A 25,355-nucleotide genomic window follows, 5' to 3' on the forward strand; every position below is an offset into this window, starting at 1 on the left:
GCGGCATCGGGCGCTGGGGGCCGGGAGAGGCGGAGAGTGGCGGGCCGGCGGCGTCGGGCGCTGGGGTTGGGTGGCGGCGTCGGTCGCTGGGGTGGAGGCGCAGAGCGGTGGCGTTGGGCGTGGGCCGCGTCACGTGGCGCTGGCGTGTGGGGGAGACGGGGAGCTCAGCCATCACCACCAGGGAAGGGAGAATGGGGAAGGGAAGCTAGGGTTTTGTTTTTTTGGTCTATTGGGCCTTCTAAATAAATGGGCCTATGGGCTTTGTGGCCTAGCAGCCTGGCTCGTTAAGGCTCGCGAGCCAGCTCGAGCTGGCTCGTTATCTCTAACGAGCTAAACTTCTAGCTCGGCTTGTTAGGAAAATCAAACGAGCCGAGCGAGCTAACGAGCCACGAGCTTCCTGTTCACCCCTAGTTATCATGTACTATTCTCTAGTAGTAGATATGTTACCATTTGAGGCTGGCACCAATCCCTCTTTATTTATTTGGAACTGGTTTTGGGCAGTTAGTGTGTCGAAGTTATGGGCCCGGGGTACGTATGGAGGGAAAAGGTCGCCTCAATCCCACGTGGTGCTTTCTGACCCGAGGGGGGTCGCACCCGGGGCTGGCGTGCTGGCTATCTCCCACAAAAGGGGTCAGGCCGCCCCGACCCCTCCACACACTGCCACGCGTGTGTGGCAGCGCCCACCCACTGCATTTATTGAGGAGGGTTAACGCAGCACGTCACATTAAATGCAGTGTGCAGGCGCACTAACCGGCCACTCTAAATCAGAATGATTGATGTGATGGCGGGCACTCAGATATACATTCTCCCCTGCGTCGCCCTCCCACACGGGCGATACAGGAGGCGGAAACCGCCAGCGTCGCCGCTCCCCCCTTCCTCCCTCTGCCGCCTCGCCGCCGCCCGATTGGCCGCGGCAAAGCCGCGCGGTCGCAAGGAGGGCGGCGGCGGGGCTTCGTCGCCTTCGTCTGCCTCTCCCGTCGGCAGTGGGGGGCCACGCGAGACAGAGAAGGCCGCCCAGATCCGGGCCGCCGTGGCCAGATCTGGCGAGGAGGCCACCAGCGGAGGGTCGGCCTAAGGTGGCGGCGGCAGTTGGTGGCGGCAGATGGAGGGGTGGCGGCGGCAGTTGGTGGCGGCTGGCGGCGGGGAAGGCGACGACGGTTGGGGGGGCGACGACGGCGTCAGGGATGGTGAGGGGGCGCCGGCGGCGGGGATGGAGATGGCGGCGAGGATGGAGGTGCCGGCAAGGCTGACGATGGCGGGTGGATCTGGCGGCGAGGCTGGCGACGGCGGCCGGATCCAAGCGTTGCAGGCCATTTTGGCCCCCCGGGGGGCGGATCTGGCGTGTGCAGGCCGATTTGGCCCCCCCACATGGCGACGGTGTCGGGGCGGCTGTGTTGGAGGTTGCGGCGGTTTTGCGACGGCGGCTGCTGGTGTCAATGGCTGGTGGCGGCGGCAGCGGCGACGGCGGCCGGCTTGCGGTGACCGTGATTGAGGAGGCGGCGGCGACGTCGGCAATGGAGGCGGGGAAGGAGTTGGATGTGAGGTGACGGCGGCGACAGTGAGGTGGTGGTGACCGTGTCGGTGGTGGGAGGAGGCATGGCGGCCTCGGACGGCTTGCCGTGGGCGTGGCAGACGGCTACATCGAACCGACGTAGCATCTTTTGGAGGAGGGGTCAGAGACCGGCTTGACGCATAGTGGTGCAGCCGATGGCAGCGAAGGCCGGCTCGGCGCGAGAGGCGCGGGCGGCGGAGATGGAGGCCGGCTTGGCGCATAAGGCGCGGCCGATGGAGGGAGGCCGGATTGGCGCGAGAGGCACATCCGGTGGAGGAGGCCGGCTTGGCGCGAGAGGCGCAGCCGGCGGTCGAAGAGGCGACCTCGGTGCATGGTGGAGCTGCCGTTGGGTGTGGTGCGGTCTTCGGCGCACGAAGGTTGGCCGGTGGGGGGCGTCGGTGCAGGGGCCTGTCGTGCCCAGAAGTTCTTTTCCCTAGCAAAAATTCAATTAATAAATGGTTGGAAGAAATTATTTGTTTAGAGGCAAGAGAGAAACCCTAAATTAATAAATGCAAATAATAATCGGAATCGGCATGTGGAATTTTTCTTGGATTCTACATGTCAAAATACGTTAACGGGATTTTTAGCGGAATTTTCAGAGCATTGTAAATAATTTTAACCAATTAAAATTAGCAATGTGCAATATATTAATCCCCGGAAAAACCTTTTTCCTTTTTCTTCTCTTTTTTTCTCTTTTCCCTTTGTTGGGCCGTCGGCCCACTCATCCTGCGCGCCCGCTCTCCTCTCAGCTGGGCCGGCCCACTCCCACCCTCCTCTCTCCGGGTCACCGACAGGTGGGGCCCACCTGTCGGCCCCTTCTTCCACCTCCAGCCGACGGCAGCGCCGCCGTCGAAACCGCCGCCTACCGCCGCCGGTTTCCCCACTTCCCGCGCCCACTCCGCCCGTGCCGCACGCCCACGTCGCCGCCCACCTTCCCCGCACCTCCCGCCAGCTCGCGCGCCCGCAAACGGCGGGGGATTTGAAATTTCCCCCACTCTCTCTCTCCTCCTCCACTTCCCCCACGTCGCCGGCCAAATCGGCCACCTTCCCGGCCTCGTCCGCCCCTCCCGAGCCCATATAAACCATCCCTCCACTCCCCTCCACCTTTTCCTCTTTCCACCGCTCCCTCCCGTGCCCTCTATCGCTCCCGCGCCGCTACACCCGCCGCCGCCGCTCGCCGCCGCTGGAGCCGCTGCCAAGCCAATCCGCCGCCGCCGTTAGCTTCGCCGCCGCCAAAGCTACCCCGGCCGCCGCATCCCCATCCAATGCCGCCGTCGGGGCCTGCTTCTCCCCGCGCGCCGGTGAGTACCACCATAGCCGCCGCCGTTGGCCATGGCTCTCGCTCGCCGTGGACACCTTCTCTCCATCTAACCTCTCTCACTTCCTCTCTTAGGGTGTCCCGGAGCTCGGCCGCCGTTCACCGTCGCCCTCCGGTCGCTTACCGTCGCCGTTTGCCGTCGTCTCCTCCCGCGCCGGCCGAACCCCGGTGAGAACTCCCTCCCTTTCTCTTCCTCTCGCACGCGCCGCCGCTCCCCGCATGCGCGTCGCCGCGAAGCGCCGTCGCCCGCGTCGCCGGCCGCCGCCGTCGGTGGCCGCTTGCCGCCGCCGCCCTCGCCATAACCGGCCGGCCGGCTTGAAGCCGAGCCGAACCGACCGGGCGCCTCGCCGCTTCCCCCCCTTGTGACGCTGCTTGGTGGGGCCCACCCGCCGTTGCCACCTCCTCCCCCATGAGCCGCCGCCCGGTGGGTCCCGCCTGCCAGTACCCATCCCTCTCTCTTGTGCCTCTGTCCAGTGGGGCCCGCATGTCGGCGCCGCCCCACCCCTTGCTGACGTCAGCCCTGGGATGAATTATTGCGCAATAAATACATTAAGGCTTTTTTTATTAGTAAAAACACAAGTAATCTTCTAAAAATCATAACTAATTCATCCGAGCTCGGATTAAGTCCATTCAAGTCTCAGTAAATTCATCAAAATGTATAGAATCCATTAAAAATGGTTTTGCTTCCTATTTCAGTAGTCTTATAGCATGTTTTGCTTGTGTGCTTTGTTTGTCGTGTAGATTTCGCCCGTTTCGTCGATCCGCGGTTTCTCGAAGACGTTGCTGTGGTCTCATCAGTGCGAGAGCAAGGCAAGTCATACATTACAATTGATCATATTGTACCCAATTTACAAAATGTCCCGCATTTCTATTAAATATTGCATTGTTTTACAATATCATGTGGGATGGGTCCTATTACTCAGCTATATGTTGTTTCCCTTACGCCATTGATAACTTGGGTATTAAAATGACTAGATGTTGGTTTAGGAGATGCTTAGCCATGCTTAGTTCAACTAGTGCACAAAGGGGGATCACATTAAAGCATAGACTTGATTATCGGCATAGCTTTGGTTTAGTGCCACCGTAATGGTGTTGGTTAATTAAAATACACGTCATGGTGGGCTGTGGGTGCATGGTTTTGCTAGTCGTGCCCATGGCAGTTAAGGATCGGTTCGCGGGATGCCCTGGAAGAACTTATCGTACTTACCACAAGCCAGCGTGGGCAACGGCTGGGCTTGTAGTGTAGCTTTTCTCTAGCCGACATACCCAGGCGAGGGTGGGCGTGATGGAGTTGGGTCGGCCGGGGTGTCCGGTTGATCGGCTTCTGGATTCACCGCGGCACGAAAGGGGGGCTGCCCGTTGCCTACTGGGGACGGGGGCGAACCCTAAGGTGTGGTGCGATCGGTTAGAGGGGGTTATGCGAAGGGTCCTGTCACGGCCTCTTTCCGGTATGTCGTGGTGGCATGTCGGTGCACGGGAACGTGTCGTGGGGCTGTGTCTTGTGGGTACAGTTGTACACCTCTGATCAGAGTAAAACTATTCGAATAGCCGTGCCCGCGGTTATGGGCGGTCGACCAGATTCACCGTGATTAGTTTCACCCTAGTTAGCTTTTGGAACTGGTTAGTTCAGGTGGTGGTTTGGGCCTGTTGCAACGTGGTGTAACGTTGGACAGTGATTGGTTAATATGGATTAATTACTACAACTGTTTTACTGCTTTCAACTACTGCTTTGAAATGCCGGCTTTATGCAAAAGAACCTTTAGCCTCCCTTGGATATACCCTGCATCATACCTCCTCTTCCGGTATGACTTGCTGAGTACAGTGGGTAGTACTCAGTCTTGCTCTCTTTTCCCCCTCACCAGAGTTGAAGTCCTTCTCAGTTGAAGATGTCTCAAAGAGGTTGGTTTCGTCACTGCCGTCAAGGATGCCTGTGGAATGGAGTCGCTCGCTGCAGGAGTCAAGTCTTCAGGCTTAGCTCGCTTTTATCTTTTCCGCTGCATTTGTAATCTTTTATATTTTTGTAAGACGTGGATCTGTATGTCAACAATTGTCGTTTGTGTACCCTGGCTGGTCCTGGACAGGGGTTTAATGCACATTCAGCTTAGAAATTCTGGTCCATGAATTTCTGGGTGTGACAGGGCCCCACATGTCGGTAGAGTTTGAGTGGTGGTGGAGCATCGGTGCGTCAGCTGTGGATTCGCAGGTGGTGATCGGCGGGTGAAAACCTAGCCCGGCCTTGGCCGAACCGACAACGATGGTTAATTCCCCCTCCTGAGGGCGTTGTCGTGCTGTCTCACCCCTCAAGGGCGGTTGCCGGGCGTAAGCCCAGTCTTGGCTCCTTTGAGCCCTGACGGACGGCGGCGGCGGTTTTCCGTCGCTTCTCTTCTTGAAGACGTCGTTTTGGCAACCCCTTGCTGTAGGGCGATCTCGTCTGTGTTCCTTTGTTGGTCTAGCGGCGGCCGGTCACGCTTAGCGGCGGCCGGTCACGCTTAGCGGTGGCCGGTCCGGTGCTAACCTTCTCCTGTCATGTGTGTTGGCGCTGCCGGTGTGTGGGTGGTGGTATATTTTTTCTTTTTCCTGGTTATGACCCTCCAGGGTTGTAATCTTGTAATTTTTTCCTGCTCTATCAATAGAACATCGCACCGTCTTGTGCTAGTCGTTAAAAAATGTGATGGCGGGCAGGGCGCCCTAGCGTGTGCCTACAGCTGCCAGGGAACATGGCCTGCGCCGCCTCGTCTAATCACCATTGATGAGGGGCTTTTTGCCTCTCGTCTGAACCCAGACCAAATCTCTTTATACGGTCCGTTCGAGAAATCACCGCCAAGCGGTGGGAATGGACGGGCGAAAGTCGTCGTTAATTAATAAGGATTCCGCCCGTGTCACTCGGCATGATGGGACGGGCCCATGCCGCGGTAAGGCGCACATGGCTCCGCACGTCAGACAATAGATAAGCATTAATTGCCTATAAAGAATGTTTTCCTTACCCTTGAAGCTAGGGCTTGGGCCCTTGTGGTAACCCCTTGAGATATAAAAGGAGGTCCATGCCCTAGCGAAAAAGGGGATGAATCCCAAAAAGCCGAAAGCACTTGTATTCTTCCACCGAGATCAATCACACACAGGAGTAGGGTGTTACACTCCCATAGCGGCCCGAACCTATCTAAACTCTTTCCATCTCCAACCGCTCGTGAGGGGCCTGACCCCCTCTCATTCCCTCACCGATTCTCAATCCTTCACCCGCGTCCCCGGTCCGAACCGGAGGGGGGGTCTCATGGTGTTAACGACCAAATTTGGTAAGATGTAAACCATGTTTGACATTGGAATCGAAGCGGATTTGGCAAAGAGATAGATTCAAAGAACAAATGTGCATCGGTTGCAGAGGCATCGGCTGGAGTATGCATCGGCTGAGTTGGAATCGGTCAGAGGATGGACAATGCAGCCGATAGAGCCGGTACAGCCGATTCTTCTTTCTTATCTTTATTTCTTGATGATTGTAGGATCAAATCAACTGGCACGCTCACGAATCTAAAGGCGAGATTTTGGACCTACACAGGAGTTAAGCAGATCTTTCAGGCCAGTGTGTGTTTTTCGTATCAACACATGGTCCCCCGCTTGAAGAGTTCACCCTCCCATGCAATGCGAATTACTCTCAAAACATAAATATAAGGTGTGGTTTGACTCATACAGTCTTCAACATCTAACTTTTGATTGTCACTTTCTGTCATGGTATATTATTATTCATAGCGAAACTAACGTCATATGTAAAAAAGAAAAAAAATCAAAATATGAATCCACCAATACCGTACCATATTTATATCAATAAGCCCATCATTATATATTATCAGACTAATGGTTAGTAAAAAGTTATAAAGTTCAAATCTTATACACGAGTACCTTATAGTTCGAGATGGAGGAAGTAACTATTTTAGGTCATTATAACACGAGATGTAATGAAGTCACTTGTTGACATTGATTCCTAGATAATCTTCATCATCATCATCATCATCATCTATACTACTTTAAAAGAAAGGCCATGATGGTGACAGCAAATCTGCTATCACCATCCCATCAATAGCATGTGGGTCCTTACGTGTACTCCTTAGGGCATGTCCAGCGTAGGGAGCACCCCCAGTGATCCAGGACCCAGCTAGGGAGATGCCTCACACCATACCTCCATCTTCTTTTTTTTTTTTTTTGCATTTCAGCACCATTCAGTTAGTAACATTTTGCATTTAAGCCCTTAGATTATTTTTATTCTCCTAGCGCCTCCTCTCTCTCCGGTGGTCCCTTCCCCAGCATCGCCTCTCTCCCCGCGCCTCCCCTCCCCGGTGGCACCGCCTCTCTCCCCGGCGGCGCCGCCTCTCCCCGGCCCGGCCCTCTCTCCCCAGCGCCAGATCAAGCGGCGGCGGTAGCGGATCGAGCGACAACGACGCCTTATTCTTCTGCCCCGCCTACCTCCTCGCCATCTTCGCCCTTGACACGGGAGCTAGTTGGCCGCAACGTCCCGAGGCCACGGCATGGGGCGAGGCCTCTCCCAACGCGGCTCCTCGCCCGTTCCTCGCCCCACTTTGATAAAACCACGCGCACCTCTACTAGGGGTCGCGCACCTGTGCTGGGGTGCGGTCCCGTCCGAGCTGACGGGAATATTCCCCTCGGGTAGGGTGAGACCACGCTCCATGCTGGAGCGTTGGCCATATACTTAAAAGTTATCTATACCACTTTTAAAAAAAAGGTAATGGTGGTGGTAATAAATCTGCTACAACCACCTCATTAATGACACATGGGTCCTTATATATGCTTCTTAAAGTTAAATGGAGAAGAGAGTACTAGGAGTAGCTTATGTTTCGTCCAGAGAGAGAAGTGGGTAGGTGAATCAGAATTTGAACCGTAGGATTTGATTTTAGGATAAATTTTAGGTTTTTTTTCTTCTTATCTATTTTCTCGATCATTAAGATAAGTAAAACAAATTAATGTGATTATAATTAAAAATCAAAGAACAAAGTTATTGTATATCGTCTAATATATAATGATACCTTCACGTGAACACGTAATACCGTATGATTATCTTTTGAACCCTATAACAACTTAAGGGCATTCTGCTAGTCAAGTTAGTATAGCTAGTGTTTAATATTTAATCACTCCCCATCCTAAATGTAGCAATCTACTACGTGTAAAATATTATTGTTTCACTAATAATCTTTCCAAACTACCACTATTATTATTTGGTCTCTTATTATCGGAGTCTGCAACCCATCTATCCCGAGAAGATAAATAAGTCTTTCTACTCTCTTTCCTTAATACTTGTGATATTTTCTTAAAAATAAGATTACAATTTAGAACGGATTGAGCGGTTTTTTTTAAGGTATACATCCATGCTTATGAATGTATGGGTCTTCATTGTTAATTTCCTTGATTTTCAATTGCATTTATTACCTTCGTCCCAAGTCATATGATGCCGTTAATTTTTCACATAATTTTATTATTATTAAATTATTTAAAAATAAAATAAAGTCACAATAGAATAGATTATTTTTGAATAAGATAAATGATCGGAATGTTAGGAAAAATTCAACAATGGCACTATATGTTGAGACGGATGAGTATGTGTGTAAATAAAGAGAGAAGATGGCAACGGAGAATCTCTTGCGGCCGATTCTTTGCGCGATGTCGTCGGGCCGGGTGGGGCCCACATCCAACAGAGAGAGAGACAGTTCTTCGGAGAAGGAGAGAGAACGGGTGGGGCCCACGTTCTGGGGCTGCAGTGCTGGCTGCTGCTCGATCGATCCCCTCCCTCCCTCCCTCTTCCTCATCCACACCACGCAGTCACGCACCCTCTCACTCACACGGAGAGAGAGAGAGAGAGAGAGAGACTAGACTAGTAGTACCAATTAATGGCGGCGCTCTCCTCCTGCTTACTCGCCGCCGTCCGACCTCATCCTCCACCTCCACCTCGACCGCTCTCCCCTTCCTTCATCCCCTCTGCCCTCCGCCACCGCCACCGCCTCAGCCAAGCGCCGCCCCTCGCCACCTCTCTCCCACGACCACGACCACCATGGTGCCGCTTCTCCGCCTCCTCGCCGCCACCGCCACCCGACGACCCTGACGACTACGAGGTACTACTCTGCTGCGGACCTCCACTCTTTCTACCAGTGCCGGACCCTAACCCCCGCCAAGTCTAACTCCTATCCAATAACATAAACACCACACTAATCACCACTAAAAGTACAATACAAATTTTAATTGCAATCTGATAGTGATACATAAGTATAAATACCTCGTTGTGCATTAGCTTCCTCTCATCCTATAAGTGATACATAAGTACAAATACCTCGTTGCGCATTAGCTTCCTTTCATCCTATAATATCCTCGTGGACCTCTTTCAACTATAGTAGCTGCAGATCTTCATCCTATAAAGTAAAAAAATAAAAATGTATATTAAAGACAGTGTTTGGGAATAAATAAAATTAATAATAAGAAAATCTTAGAACAAGAATTGACATACCAAAGACAATTCACCTGTTTTGCCACCGGTAAAACAAAAGCTAATTCGATGAACCAATAAACCAAAGGAAAAACTGTGTGCCTCACTCTGAACCATCTTCACATAATCACAAGAAAAAACTGCGCTGCTGAGTGCTGCCGGCTCCTATAACCACTCTTTGGAGGATTGTGGGCTTGTGGGCTTGTGGCTCCAATTGGGCGTACGAAGATTTTAGTGACGTCCTAAACCATAGCTCTCTCTTCATCTTTCATTTCTAATTCTCTATTACAAGTTTATTACAAATTGAATGGAATTACTATTCTGTACTTCTGCAGCTAATTTACTTAGGCATTTCATCATTTAAAAATAAAAGAAATAGTCAAATAGCGATTGGAAGTTTCACCATACCAAGTCAGCAGCAAGTCTCACAATGTCCTCTGCTTGCTTGCTGCTCCTTGCCGGATGCTAACGGAGCGACAGAGTAGGCCACTGGCGGCAAACCGTGCAGCGGTGCCGGCGCGCCGCACGCCCGCACCCCACGTGGCCGCGTTCGCAGCACAATGCCACGGCGCCTATGCAGAGCCAGGGAGTCAGGGAGAGGAGCTTAGGAGGCAGCACTGCAGGAGACAGGGGTAGAGGGTAGGGATGCGACCGGGGAGGGTGGTCGGAGGCTCAGAGGAGCGGTGCGCATGCTGACGGTGGGCGGTCAACGGAAGAGTAGCGACATTTGGCGGCTGGGCAAGAGGGAGTAGGGAGGGAATCGCTGGGTGACGGCTAGGGATGGCAACGGGGCCATCCCCGTCGGGTTGTAGCCCACCGTCCCCATCCCCGTGCAGTCAGAAATCACTCGACCACCGTCCTTGTCCCTATCGTTGGGGCTTTTAATTTCTCCCGTCCCCGAGCCCCACGGGGGACACGGGGCTCCAACGGGGCCGCACACCTGACAAGGCCATTGTCAGATAGAGAACATATCGAGAAAAATCATCTTGGAGAGCATACATCTATATTTTCTAATAGTACATACATGACCACGGAGAGTTGGAGACACAGATCAATCAGAAGCTACGGTATTCAATTATTAAGCACCAGCTACATTGAGCCATAAACACGAGAAAAAAAGAAACGTTGAGAAAACAAGCCAAGTAGATGCATGTGCATACACCAAGTGCCATCGCCATCTTCTTGCATTGCTCCTTGCAAATTGCTGCACGAGCAAGCTGCTTGGAGGCGGCAACAGGAGCTCGGCGTGGTCACTTGCATGTGGCAGTGCGACACTATGTCGCAGCAAAGAGAACGTGGCCTGCAGCACGCTACGCGGCGCGGCCTGGAGGCGTCGGTGCTGTGGCCTAGGCCCTAGAGGCGCGACGGTTGACGGCTGAAGACCTCGTCCCTTGGCCGGTGTTTGATTGGATCTGAGAGGAAGGGGATCGGTGGGGAGGATGGGAAGAGTGACCTAGGGTTTCTTGGTTTATATACAAGCACATACGAATTGGGCTTCTAAATGGGCTTTAGTTTCTATGGACTATGGACTGTGGGCATGTACATGTGACCACTCTCGGGGCACCCACGGGGATTCGGGGCTGGGGGACTGGGAACGTCCCCGTCCCCGCTCACCTGATGGGGGCAACTTTTTCCCGAAAATAGCCCCATGGGTGACAATTTCATCCCATTTACATCCCCTAATGGAGTTTTTCCTAGTCGGGGTTTGGGTCCCCATTGCCATCCCTAGTGACGGCGCACTCTCTCGGTCTCTCGTCGCATAGCGGAGAAGTAGGGCTAGCCACATGTTGGGCCTCGGGCCAAACCTTGTTGGGCCAAAACTTCTGAGATACATCTAGGTGGAGGTCCATTATTATTTGGCCCAAGCTCCGGTCTGTGGCCCAGGGTGCCCGGGCCCTGGGTTCGCCCCTGCTTTCTACTATATTATACACCTACACCTCCTCTTGCTTCCACCATTTTCGCTCTCCTTATCACAGGAATACTACATACAATCTCAAACGGAATTCATTTCTCTCCCGATCCCTTATGCCTTGCTCACTTAATCTGCAAGACGGACGGATTTGATTGGAGGCTCCCTTCCAATCCCCTTGTGGCCTTGTAGGTGGGATTAACCCAACAAGGCCGCCCTTAGTGTTTTCGCAACAAGTACTCACCATGCCACTACCTTTCGCACAGGCCCGCCTGGCTTTAGTAGCAAACACGTGAATTACTGCTAATTGTTGGATACTACTACATGTATATAAATGAAATTGGTGCAACAAAAAATTTATGCCAATGCTCACTCACTTGAAGGAACATCTCACTCCTGCATCCGCATAAAAGACTTGTCATCACCCTCTCCATCAAACTTGTACATAAGGATTTGCACTGCACGATATCTGCAGTAAAATACAAGGCTGCATCCAAATAGGAGTAGCATATTCTCCTTTTCTTTTACAAAAAGGAACAGATAGAGATGTAACTAGCAACATAATATTCTGTTATTTTTATTCCAGCAATCTTGCAGATCGTGCAATAATACTTTGACAGGGTTGCCACTTTAAGCTGTTTCCACCTCAGCTATGAAGTTACCGGTGGTTTTACTTTTTGTGTGAGACAGCCATTATTTGTATCATTGTATGCGCACTTGTACTAAAATTTTGTTAAATTTTCATATGTAGTATTTGTTAACAAGTTCCTGTTCCATTAATTTTTCAGCTGTTGGACACGACAGGAAATTGTGATCCTTTATGCTCCGTTGATGAAGTTAGCTCACAGTATTTTGAAGCTAACTACAAGCCAAAAAATGATCTTCTTAAAGCTTTAACTATAATAGCAACAGCTTTGGCTGGGGCAGCTGCAATAAACCATTCCTGGGTTGCTGAACATCAGGTCAGTTCATTCGTAGGCATCATGCTCAAATACCCCATCTTTTAAATCTGGTTTTCTTTTCATCCCTCCACTTATCTTTAACTATCTGTAGTTGTGGATGTTCGAGTGATGATTCTTCTGAGCTTAGTTCATATATTTACTTTTGCAGGACATTGCAATGGTGCTAGTGTTTGCTCTCGGTTATGCAGGTATCATATTTGAGGAATCACTAGCGTTTAACAAAAGTGGAGTTGGATTGCTCATGGCCGTTTGCCTATGGGTTATCAGAAGTATCGGGGTAAGCTAATCTGTGAAGTTGCCGTGAAGACTTGAACAACCCTTTCCGAATGACAAGCTATCGGTCCTACATCTTGTATCTTTAAGATTTAACCTATCAATCCTAAATCTTAAATCTCTACTTCATAGTTTCTCCATTAGACTGCCTTGATTATTATTGTTGGAACACATGTCCTTGAGAAGTTTAGACAGAAATTGATAGCTTTTTGAGTAGTCAAATTGATATTAATATTGTTATTGCTTCAGGCTCAAAATAATTAAATCTGTAAGAGAAACATTCTATTTATATTTTATGGAATTTTCTCGAGGCTCTGGCTGGCTGGTTGCATCAGCCCTCTTAATCATTTATGTTTTTCACATTTTAGTTTATTTGCATCATAGGCAACTAAGAACATATTTAATATTCTGCATTTTTTTAACTGTAATAAAAAAAGAGAAGAAATTTAAGACACTTTTAGTGAATACATTTCTAGCCTCGTCATTATTGAGTCAGAATATGGTGCTTAGTTGCAACATGAGCAATGTTAGATAGTCGATACTTTGAATGCCATTCAGATGCAGTATAGCGCTCACCGCGATCAAATTGATTAAAAAAATTGCAAACTCCTCTGAAATTTGAACTGAATAAGAAATGCGGTTGACTAAAATATCTCATCTTCCTTAGTGAATATCTAGCTTTGTAGTGCCAGCATTTCAACCTGCGGAGGGTTTGCATTTCCATTGAAGTAATGTGGTTCATGTTCTGAACTTTTTATCACCTATTATATTCTATTTACTGAATCACTTTTTTTTTAATCATGGTGGATCACCTTTATTGTTGTCTATTTTCTGTTTCTTCCTGCAATTTAGGCTCCATCTACTGATGTAGCAGTTCAAGAGTTGAGTCATACAACCGCCGAAGTTAGTGAAATAGTCTTTTTCTTGCTCGGTGCAATGACCATTGTTGAGATTGTTGATGCACATCAAGGATTTAAGCTAGTGACTGACAATATATCTACTCGAAATCCAAGAACTCTTCTCTGGGTGGTGAGTTTTTTGTTTTTTACATATGCTTTGATCATTGAATATTCTGTTATATTGGTAGATTGTATACGCTATAATTCTCAATGACATAATTTCAATGGATGGGTTCCTGTTGTTGATGCCGTGTTACCAAAATGGCCTAGAACCACACTCTTTCTGAGGTTAAGAACAGATCTTTGTGCAGCTGAGTCTATAAGTTTTATTATCCTTCCCCTCCCTTTTTGACAGGAGATCTGATTTATCCTTCTAATTCCTTCCAATCGCCACTCAGGCCATGATATGTAGCAAAACCAAATAAATTCTGCTGTCTATATGTGATATCAGCAAATGCAAGAGTTTGTTCTGTGGATAAATAATTTTGACCATATTCATAGACAAATTCCAGTCTATACCCACAAAATGCAAGAATGAATTGGATTACATTTTTATTTAGAAATAAAATCTTGACAAACTTCCCTGAGATGTAAATTTCTCGAGTACATGCTGAATTAATGTGGCATATGAATTACTATGCTTCCTAGAATAAACTGTTAGTTCAATACTGGCAATATCATAAGCTTGTATCCTCTTTAGAACAAGGAGGTCAAGTATTTGATGTTAAAATTTTATCCACTGAGAATTCTGATTTTGGAAGAGGAGAAATATTTCCTTGAAATCCAAAACTGGTTTGATATATTAATCTATTCTTATTTTTGTCCATGCACATTTTACTTCTCTTGTTCTGAGTAACTTCTTTCATTATTTTTTATATGATAGATCATTTATTTCCTACTATTTCCTTATAGGCAACTTCTAATCATGCCTTCATCTCTAGCTACATAATTTATTTGGTAAATAAAGGAAATATTTGATTTCATAAGCTAATCAATATTAAACCTTGGATTAATATATTCTTATTTCTGCTATTTTCATCATGTTGCTTTGTAACACAAGGATTTTTCTGTTTTCCAGATAGGGTTTGTAACTTTCTTCTTGAGTTCTATCCTTGACAATTTGACTTCCACTATTGTGATGGTTTCATTGCTTCGGAAACTAGTACCTCCATCAGAGTACAGAAAGTACGAATTTCCATAATCTCTTATATCACTTTTGTACATGCTCTGGTAATTTTTCTCTATTGTTTTGTACGGATTTGATTTTCAGTGGTCAAATACTTGCATGCTAAATAAATTCAATTATTTTATGTTTGCTCTGTTTACAGGATTAGTTTCAAAATATTGTGTTGGCATCTTTGCATAGTTGTTTTTTCCATAAAAAATTTTTTATTCACTACAGGTTTAGCATTTTGACTTTTCATTGCTTGATTTTGCTTAATTGCTGTACGACCCACAGTTTGATCTTCTTACTCGTGCTATGCACATGTCTTTGCTGAAGCTTTGTCGAACGAAATGTATTACGCAAATGCTTGAAAATGATTTATATGTTGATAATATGTGGTTTGGTTGCAGTATATGTAGGCTGGTCCAGTTAAATATGAGTTACAGATGCTTTTAAGGAAATATATTATACTAAAACAATTTAATAACTTACAGTATTTCTTCACATGTCTCAAGAAATTTTCTTTATGATGATCGTCCCACCTTATTGCACAGAGCCACAGTATACAAAAGAGTTTAAGTTAGTAGGGGAAGTATGTACTGCAGTTGATCATCTGGTTCAAGGGTGCAAGCACCGCAGGATTGGGATGAGAATTATGATTTGAGGTCAGATCTCATCTTATGTTTGGGCAGGATTTAGGGATAGCAGGGATGGTTATGGGATTTGGGATATAAGGTTAGATCTCATCTACTATTTGGATAGGGGAATTGAGAAAATGATGGAGAGCTACGATCACCCCTATAATACCTAGGCCTAGCTCACTTCTGCTATCCCTATGTCCCTATGCCTTGACACCTCCCTGGTTTAGGCAAGAAATCTGCTTGAAAAGCTCCCCCCCCCCCCCCAAAAAAAATAAAAATAAAAATGATGAGATAGTTTGAAATGTATGGAGAAGTTAAGATTAAAATCATATATGGTGGGACAAGAATTGAATAGGCAGTTAATCGGCTGACCTGCCAACCTCGAGAAATAAGAGCGAACCTTTTCCTTCCTCTTACCATGTAACGTTCCCTTTCGAACATGATTTTTTTTCCTGGATTCCTCTGTGCACTGAATTAATTTTTGCAAAATTCTACATTCCAAATTATGGTTCAAATGTAACAGAAATAAGAGGCTCATAGTTGTAGCCAACATTCCATTTCTATTTCTCGAAGTTAGCTGTTGTTAGGCCAGTCCATTACGTCCTTCTTGGTTTGTTTGAGGAATATTTTGTGCCAATTTGAGGTGAACCTGGTGTGTCTTGCATACCTGCACCAAGTGGGATTTTTTTACACTAGGCATTTTGACATTTAGCTTTTAATGTACGCGACATCATAAGTTACAAGAAATTGTTGGAAGAATGTCTTGCATCCTGACCTCCTGAGTTTTCCCTATTGTTTTATTGGGACAGATTGTTAGGCGCTGTTGTTGTGATATCTGCAAATGCTGGGGGTGCATGGACACCAATTGGTGATGTGACGACCACTATGTTGTGGATTCATGGTCAGATTACAACGTTGAACACAATGCAGGTCAGCTTTATAGTGTTTTATTATGTGTTTATATAATTGTTTCATGGCTGTGAGGCCTCTAAAACATACGTCAAGTTTTTTGGATTATAATGTTGCATTATTCCCCTTAATTGGTACTGGATGTATCAACTAAGATTTGAGTACTCACATCTATGATTGATTTTATAAACATCCTACATATATGCATGTCCTTTTTTATTGGAAATGCATGACTTCCGCTACATTGAACTTTTTAATCTGGATGGCTAGGGCTGGACTTGTGCGTTGCCTCTTAGGTGATGAGTGTATGTGTGTGTGTGTGTGTTCTATGGGGATGACAGTTTTGATCCTCTCGTTTATATTTTTTTTCCTCCTCCTTTCTTTTTAATGAAATGAAGTTTAGTCCTGTGTTTTCAAGGAAAAAAACTACATTGAATTTTTTTATTGTATTATTTTGCAAATGCTATATATTAAGTAAAACTACATAAAAATTCCTTAAAATTATTTTTGTTCAAATTGTGTATCATTAGTCAAATTATCAAAGAACACATTTTGGTTCACACTGCACCTTATCAGCTAAATTACCGAACAAATGCAGCTCAAGTGTGATATTTTAGCAGTATTTCTCATGGTTCTAGCTATTTTTGTTGTTTTAATATTTGAGAACTTGTTTTGAACATTTGAATAATCCTTTCAGAAAGCTAAGGAATTTGGTAATCCCAGTACACATTTTTTTGTGAATAGTTTAAAAAAAATAGACAAACTGTGTGTGGCAGGTATTAAAAATTAAAATTCACCCAAATAATTATAATGCATGTTGAGATGATGGTTTCAAATGCTTGTTTAAGTAATATGTATTGCCAACCTCTTTTACATATTCTGTTCTCTTTATAATATACTCCGTCTGTATAAAAATGTACGGGTTATTTCTTCAAGGCTTCTGTAAAAGGAATGTAGGGCGCACACATTTTTCAAAGCACCTTTTATGTGTTGTTACCCTTAATACCCCTATTTTTTTTATAGGCTATAAATGCATGCAACTAGAGTAGTACTACATTAGTTATGGGTATTTTAGTAAAAACAAACAGGTTTCCTTGGTGTAAGAGCCTACAAACTATATGCCTTTATATACATTTTTAAATGGAGGAAGTATATATATCACGCAGTAGGCCTGTAGGAGTATCTCCTGCTGACTTTTGTAAAAAAAAAGTGAGGTAGCTTAAATAAGTATTTAAATCAAGTACCATGAGAATTGTGGCAAATTAGGTCATTGGGTCTGTATTTGCACGGTAACTTATTGGTAATTTTTGTTTTTCATCCTGTTTCTGCCTACCACGTCATCAAAACACTACTTATTTGGATCGTGAAATGAATTGGTTGGGTTATGATCTGGCAGGGCTTGTTTCTTCCCTCAGTTGTTTCATTGGCAGTTCCACTGGCTCTGATGTCCCTCACGAGGTTGTTAACCAATCACTACTAATAGATAGCATGAAAAGAGTATTTCTGTTGCCTCATCTAACATTTACTTTATATATGTTGGAATCAGTGAAGCAAATGGATCTTCTCAGAAATCTTCCAGCTTGCTGTCATCAGAGCAGATGGCTCCTCGAGGACAACTTGTATTTGCTGTTGGCCTTGGAGCCTTAGTGTTTGTTCCAGTGTTTAAAGCTCTCACTGGGCTGCCACCTTTCATGGGCATGATGCTTGGTCTTGCAATTCTTTGGATCCTGACAGATGCGATACATTATGGGGACTCTGGAAGGCAGAGATTGAAAGTTCCACAAGCGCTGTCACGGATTGATACACAAGGAGTTCTATTTTTCTTAGGAATTCTTATGTCAGTTGGCAGGTTAGTAGGTAACCTTTCATTATTTAAGAAATGTCTTACCTTTCATTATTTAAGAAATGCTTACATTTTTGAATCTCAACGATTGTATAGCTTAAGCATGCATAATAGTTAGTATAATTGGTGTTTTTCCAGGATTAAAATTTCAGGTAGTTACCTAGTGATATTTATGTTTATCAACATGCTTATTTGGTGGTATGCAGACATTACTTGTGTGATACCTGTCAATATACTCCCAAAAGGATGTCTCACGATTAGGTTCCTTATTTGTTTCCATTGTTTGATGTGCTCTAAATATAATGCGCTGTGGATCTTTTTGAGGATCCTTTATGGAACAACCTTCCCTACATGTACCAGAAAGGTAGCGGTATCAAGGAATAAGCAAAGAAAGTAGACAATGGGGAACAACTGCTATGTAGGAACAAGATGTTTGCATGTTAAAGCTACCCAGGATGTTCAGGATATGGAGAGGCACTGTTACTATTATTAAATCAATTTTCAGCCATGAGTTTCATATATGACCAAAATTATATATGCAGTAATGTAAATTCTTAGCATTTGTTTGTATGCATATAGTGCATTACGCATGCTTATAAATTAGCCCACCCTGTAATGAAGTCATTGAAAATTAGCTTTTGTGGTATTTGTGGTCTAGTACTCTAGTCCATATATCAATTACATGGTCCTCATTTGCTAATCTTTTGCACTAGCTTGGAATCTGCTGGCATTTTGAGGCAGTTGGCGAACTATCTCGATGCCAATATTCCGAATGCCGACCTTATTGCAAGCGCTATCGGTGTAGCATCAGCAATTATAGACAATGTTCCACTTGTTGCTGCAACAATGGGGATGTATGACCTGACTTCATTTCCTCAAGATGCGGACTTTTGGCAGCTTGTTGCGTTCTGTGCTGGTACGGGTGGTTCTATGCTTATCATTGGCTCTGCAGCAGGTGTGGCTTTCATGGGAATGGAAAAGGTGGATTTCTTTTGGTATTTCCGCAAGGTAAATTGAACTTTTACTCTAATAATAAGTGGAGCTGTGGAACAACTTACACAATACAGAATCGTATGTTACAGAACAAGAAACTTATTCGGTGTGGTTGATATTTCCCTGTCGAACTGTTAAATCCAATCCATATATGCTCATCATATCTTTCAGTAATTCTGATAAGGGCTGGGAACAGGGAAAAAAATTGATTTTGGGCTGCAGCTTGGTTTAGCTTCTCTATAGGAAAACAATTGTGATATCATGCATTGATGGTACGTACGTAGGGGCAAGATTGTGCTTTTCTGCAAGGGATGAAATACCATGCTTTCATTAATTAGTTATAGTTTTATGTTTTAAACCAAGCTCGCTTATTTGTTTACGGCATAACTTTGTTTATAGATTTGCACAAGTGTCTTCTCAATGATTTGGATGTAAAGTAGATTGCCCACCTTTCTTCAACTATTTGTGCTTTTCGGTGAATTGCAACACTAATTTATAAGTCCATCGTGCTGTTAGTGTCATCTCAGAACCTCAAATCCTTAACGATTGGTAGTAAGTTGTGTGTACTTGTACGTAATTAGCAACAAGTGACTAGGCCCGTAGAATATATGTAAACATTGAAATGATCTATGTCTTTTGAGTCCACATTGTATTTATACCGCTTGGTTTTGCAGGTGAGTGGTTTTGCCCTTGCAGGCTATGCAGCTGGTATCATCACTTATCTAGCTGCACAAAATCTCCCTCTATCCCTTCCCACTTCACTAGCCGAGATCCCATTTATCTCGGGGTCATGAAAGGGTGACCAGATTCAGGTATGGAAATGGACATATTTTATTGTCTGGCCAGCTTATGTAAGCATAATCAGGATGTGTTGGCAAAGAAAAGATGTCCCATGATTACATGGGATGGAATAAACGAAAAATAAATATATGCCCTGATCTCCAACCTCCAAGTTTCCCAACATTGACCGGAAGGCTTTGGGGTGCTGGTGAACTATGGTATGCTAGAAGAGAGGAGCGATTTTGATAACACAAGCTTAGAGGCTAGAGCTGCACGCTTGTAATTCACGAATTCTATTCCATCTTGTTGAGAAGAAAAGAGGAGCTGCACCTTGTGTAAAATTTGAAGATCCTGAAATCATATCATCACTGGGTTTATTTTTGCCCTGTTGTTTGCCTACACTTGTTGGGTACTTGTGTTTTCTGTACTCCGTTCGAGGAGGTGACCATTGCTATCACACTATGCCATTGAATCATTTCCTTCTACTTTTTGTGAAGAGGTGATATGGTTCCATTTGAGTCAAAGTCAAGTCAAATGTAATGGACTAGGAACATCATGTGGGGACAGATGCTTTCCCAGAAGCAGAATTGCTACACCACTACTCCCTCCGTCTCAAAAAAAGACAAACCCTGGTTTTCGTATCCAATGTTTGACCGTTCGTCTTATTTAAAAAAATTATGAAAAAAATAAAAAGACAAGTTACGCATAAAATATTAATCATGTTTTATCATCTAACAACAATGAAAATATGAATTATAAAAAAATTTCATATAAGACGGATAGTCAAAGTTGGACACGAAAACCTAGGGTTTGCCTTTTTTTTAAGGACTGAGGGAGTAGTGCTGTGTCTACCGGGTCTGCCTGAAGAAATGACAAACATGGCCTAGGGCATTCCTAATGCCTATTTTGGCTGACAAGGGTTACATTGGGACCATCCTAATAATATAGCTACTATATCTGTGTTCTGTAATTATTACTCCCTCCGTCCCATAATATAAAGGATTTTGAGTTTTTGTTGCACTGTTTGACCATTTGTCTTATTAAAAAAATTTAGAATTATTATTTATTTTCTTTGTGACTTACTTTTTTATCTAAAGTACTTAAAGCACAACTTGTTTTTTATATTTGCACAAATTTTTTGAATAAGACGAGTGGTTAAACATTACAAGTAAAAATTTAAAATCCCTTATATTATGGGGACAGAGGGAGTCCTACTATAACAATATATAACAATATAGCTGGGCAAGATAAATCCAAGTGTCTGAGATCAGCACTGGATGTCACATGCGAACTAGGCAGAATTAAACATCACTAGATATCGCTCACATGTGATGCTGCCACCAGCATGTAACTTTATACATAAATTACAAGCACCAAAGTTTCTTTTGCTGGAATTTTTGTTGGGGCATAATCTATATTTAAATATATGATATTATTGATTTTATTCTATCAAACTTTTAAAACTTTGACTAGCTCTTAAAATATTTCATTTAGAAGCATAAAAATACGTATGGGTATCTTTCTTTACAAATACTTTTGGGTAGATCTTTCCTCTTCATTCTCGCAATTTACATGCGAACTGTGGAATTGTTTTTTTCCCACATATAATACTCTATGCATATGTCTAAATATTTGATGTGATGTTTTTTTTAAGACAAAAGGTCCTTAGGGACCCGGCTTTTATTGAAAACCAAAGTGGTAGCGCTGGGGAAACCAGCTTACAATCTAGTACAAGTTTAGATGGCCACACCCCGGCCTGGAAAGGAGGATAGCACAACTCAAAAGGGAAAGCAACAGAAAAACTAATTCACCCTACTCCAGTTCTTCTCGGTTTCAGATTAGAGGTCAGCTCCTTCATCTTCTCAGCAAATTGTTCCAATTTCCCTTCTTCCTCAGCACGACAGAGTTTCCTCCACTGCAACAACAAAGAAATAATTTGAAACGACAAAGTTAGTTGTGAGTAAAGCAGAGTTTTCCTGAAAACCATGTTGTTTCTTGTCAGCCACAAACACCAGCAAATGGCAGCCAGCAACATAATATGTAATCTATCATTAATTAATGCAAAGCTGTGGTTGCATAAGAGAAAAAACTCATCAAGATTTTTAGGAGGGTAAGGCCAGTTCAGAACATCTCTACACCAACACCACACAAAGCGAGCCATAGGGCATAAAAAAGGATGTGATTAGTAGACTCAAAATCTCCACACAGGCCACAATTAACATCCCCCCATCCTTTCTTTTGCAATTGTTCAGCAGATTGAATACGATCTCTATGAGCCAGCCATAAGAAATGTTTGATTTTCATTGGACATGGCGCTTTCCAAATTTTCTCTATCTCCTTATCAACAATCCCTCTGAAACACATAGCTGTATACATAGATTTCGTAGTAAAACTCCTTTTTGAATTGAGACCCCAACAGAGCAGATCTTGCCTATCTTCCAACTTAGTATTTAAAATAACAGTTTTCAACTCATTCTACTCCTCTACTTCATCTGGACCAAAAGACCTTCTAAAGGATAAGCAGTTATATCCTTCCTTTAACATCACTCTAACCAGAATGTCTTGTTGATTACTGATCTCAAAGATCCTATAAAATCTCACTTTCAGAGGACATGACCCAACCCAAAAATCATGCCAGAAAGAAATATGGTCACCTCTACCTAGCTTCCACTCAGCCCCCAACATGAACCATTTTCTGGAATTGAGAACCCCCTTCCAAAATTGAGAGCAATTCCCTATGGTAACTTGAAACACCCCACTATTATGTAAATACTTCCTCCTCAGCAAATCTATACATGGGTTATGGTCCTCATATTCCAGTTTCATGATCCATTTAGCAATTAAGGCATCATTCATCTTCCTAGTTTCAGTGAATCCTAGCCCACCAAAATCCTTACGAAAAGCTATGTCATCCCACTTCACCATATGGTATTTCCCTCTTTTTTTTGTTTCCAGCCCAGTAATACCTCCCTCTAATAGAGTCAAACCTCTTATGAATACCTTCAAGTAATTGGTAGAAGCCCATTGCATAGGAGGGGATGGATGATAAGCAAGCATTAATTTGGACAGCTCTGCCAGCATGTGAAAGTGTATTTGTTTCCTATGAAATACCTGGGCCTTCCAATTAGCCCAGAAAAAATTCTTAACCATGATTTTGATTTTCTGGGACAGAATATGGGGATGTTATGTTTTTGGCTAAATTTTTTTGGGATCTAAACAAGAAACGATGCCAGTAAGACAGGCAGATCCAGGCCGTCGTTGGTGAAATAAACGGACGGATCATTATTACTTCGTGAGAGCAGATAAATTAATACTCTTGATAAACCAAAGAGATGACTTATTATCCACTTGATTAGTTAAAGGGCCATTGCGATTGCATGAAGAGCACAGAAAGGAAAGGAAAGAAAGATTCCTGCTCTGCGCTGCTGTACAGTATTACGGTTGGGCGTGCATTATATTGCAGGCTCGTGACTCACTCGCGATCGTCCTCCTGTCTTCTCTCACTCGACACTAGCAATGCTAGCAACCCATCCAAGAAACCTAAAAAATGCCACATAAACTAAAGACACCGTGTCTAAATTTTGGTTCCCCACAGCGCAAATGGTCTTATGGGTGACTTAAATTTTTCGTTTCAGCACCTACCACTTTGATTTTAACCCTCATTTTTTTTTCTCAATTTACAAAGAAGTACAAATTTTACAATGAACACCTTATAGTGGATAAAATAATACAAATCTCAACCCCACCTAGGCACCCACAACCACCAGGTCCACGACCCTCTCCACTTTCCCCACCCACCCACCTCGGCGAGTTCACCAGCGACACCGCCACCTCTGGCCTCTCCCCACCTTGGCGATGAACTCCACCGCCGCTGGCCTCTCCCCACTCCCCACACCTCAGCAACGAACTACGCCGCCACCGGCCTATCCCCTCTCCCCATCGGGGCCTCTCCACTCCCGGACGCTGCTCGAGCCCAACCCGCATGGGGATGCGGCAGCGGTCAAGGAAGCCGAGGTGGCGGCGGACCCGACAAATCGACAACGACGAGGTCTGCGGAGCCAATCAGTTGGATGACGACGAGCTCGGCGGCTCACGAGCGGGGGACGACTTTGAGCTCAGCAGCACGCGAACGATGACGAAGTCCTCGCCGCGCGAGCGGGAGACGAGGACGAGCTCCGTGGCACATGACCGGTGACCTTCCTCTCCTCTCCTCTCCTTAGAGAGCGAGGACTCGACGACGGCGGCACGGATCTGGAGTGGTGCAGGAGCTCGGCCACCACTGTCGTCGCTTCTCCCCTCTTAGGAGTCGAGGATGAGCCATGGCATGGCGGTGACCCCGGCTCTCCTCACCACCAGCCGTCGCGCCTCTCTTCATCTAGTCACTTCTTCTGTCGGTGGCTATCCCTCAGCACCCGCTCCTCCCTTGGTGTCGCCGCACCCCCAACCTGTCCCCTCCGCTTCTTCTCGCCCTCAGGCTTCTCCCCTTCCTCGTCAGACCTGGTAGCATAGCTGGCGAGCTACAAGATCACGCGGATCGAAGGCTATGACAAACGGAGCTCCAGGCGACGGGTGGCGTCTACGAGAAGATTGAGGGTAGTAGCACGTGCACATAGGAGAGGGGACCGCTCACGGTTTCTTTTTTGGCCTGAGGAAACCGGATCCCTGATAGAAGATGCAAACCTTGCAAAGACACGGGTCCAACCACCTTTTTTCATCCACGTCAGAGTTTGGCTTAGCTGGACCAACGAGGTAACTCGCCACGTAGGTGCACTGTAAAGGTCCTTATGCTACACTCGATCACATCCATTTGTGGATCCATGTTATCCAGTGAGCATAGGTCGCTAGATCCAGATAAGTGTTTCAAAACTATATTTTTCAGAGAATAAAGTTTGGTGAAAATGTGCACTTTGTTGTAATTTAATATGGGAAAACCACAATTTTAAGACTCGGTTTATTCTTGCATACTGAACCTGTAACATTCCAAAATTTTAAACTTGAAACAAATTTACATAACCCAGCTTCTATGAAAGGTTTTGCAAGTCTATCATCATTTTGGAGAAGTACACCTGTCTACCACTAGTGTACATCACCACCGCCGCGCTTCTCCCACAAGCGTGGCCTTCGACAAGGAGACCCTCTCTCCCAGATGCTATTCATTTTGGTAATGGATGTGGTTAACGTCTTATCCGACATGCCAACGACACCAGAGTTCTCTAACCGCTTGATGTTCACGTCATCAAGCACAGGGCATCGTTTTTATGCAAATAACCTAGTCCTCTTTCTCTCCCTGGTCGATCAGGACTTAGAGGTGATCAAGGGGATCATGCCATGTTTTGAGTCGACCTCTGAGTTGTTCACAAACTTTGGAAAATGCTCTATCATGCTGATCCGGTGCTTGGAGGATGATCTGGCCGTGGTCTCGCACGTCTTTCCGTACGCGATCGCGGAGTTCCCCTATAAATACCTTGGCATCCTATTCTCCATCAAGAAATTACCAATAGCAGCCTACAGCCGCTCGTCGACGCAGTCCACAATCGTCTGCCAGCTTGGAAGCGCAAACTCCTGGCTATGGTAGGGTGGCTGATGCTAGACCAGTCGATTCTTTGTTTAATCCCAGTGCATCTAAACCCTTA

At 45.4% G+C, this 25,355-nt stretch overlaps 2 protein-coding genes across 2 annotated transcripts; both read left to right on the plus strand.

Moving 5' to 3' along the window:
- The first annotated feature begins 1,707 nt into the window (after positions 1 to 1,707).
- LOC127784626 (uncharacterized) lies at positions 1,708 to 5,533 on the plus strand. The gene is made up of 3 exons (XM_052311970.1): positions 1,708 to 1,965; positions 5,020 to 5,073; positions 5,504 to 5,533. Exons 1-3 carry the CDS (start codon positions 1,708 to 1,710, stop codon positions 5,531 to 5,533), a joined length of 342 nt encoding a protein of 113 aa, XP_052167930.1.
- Positions 5,534 to 8,676: 3,143 nt separating this feature from the next.
- On the plus strand, positions 8,677 to 20,218 carry LOC127784485 (sodium/proton antiporter 1). Its single transcript, XM_052311804.1, has 10 exons — positions 8,677 to 8,980; positions 12,046 to 12,219; positions 12,368 to 12,496; positions 13,345 to 13,521; positions 14,470 to 14,576; positions 16,007 to 16,127; positions 17,503 to 17,564; positions 17,653 to 17,955; positions 18,663 to 18,957; positions 19,617 to 20,218. Exons 1-10 carry the CDS (start codon positions 8,759 to 8,761, stop codon positions 19,734 to 19,736), a joined length of 1,710 nt encoding a protein of 569 aa, XP_052167764.1. The 5' UTR covers positions 8,677 to 8,758; the 3' UTR covers positions 19,737 to 20,218.
- Positions 20,219 to 25,355: the final 5,137 nt, after the last annotated feature.

Source organism: Oryza glaberrima, chromosome 9 (assembly GCF_000147395.1).
Source record: "Oryza glaberrima chromosome 9, OglaRS2, whole genome shotgun sequence".
Lineage (NCBI taxonomy): Eukaryota > Viridiplantae > Streptophyta > Magnoliopsida > Poales > Poaceae > Oryza > Oryza glaberrima.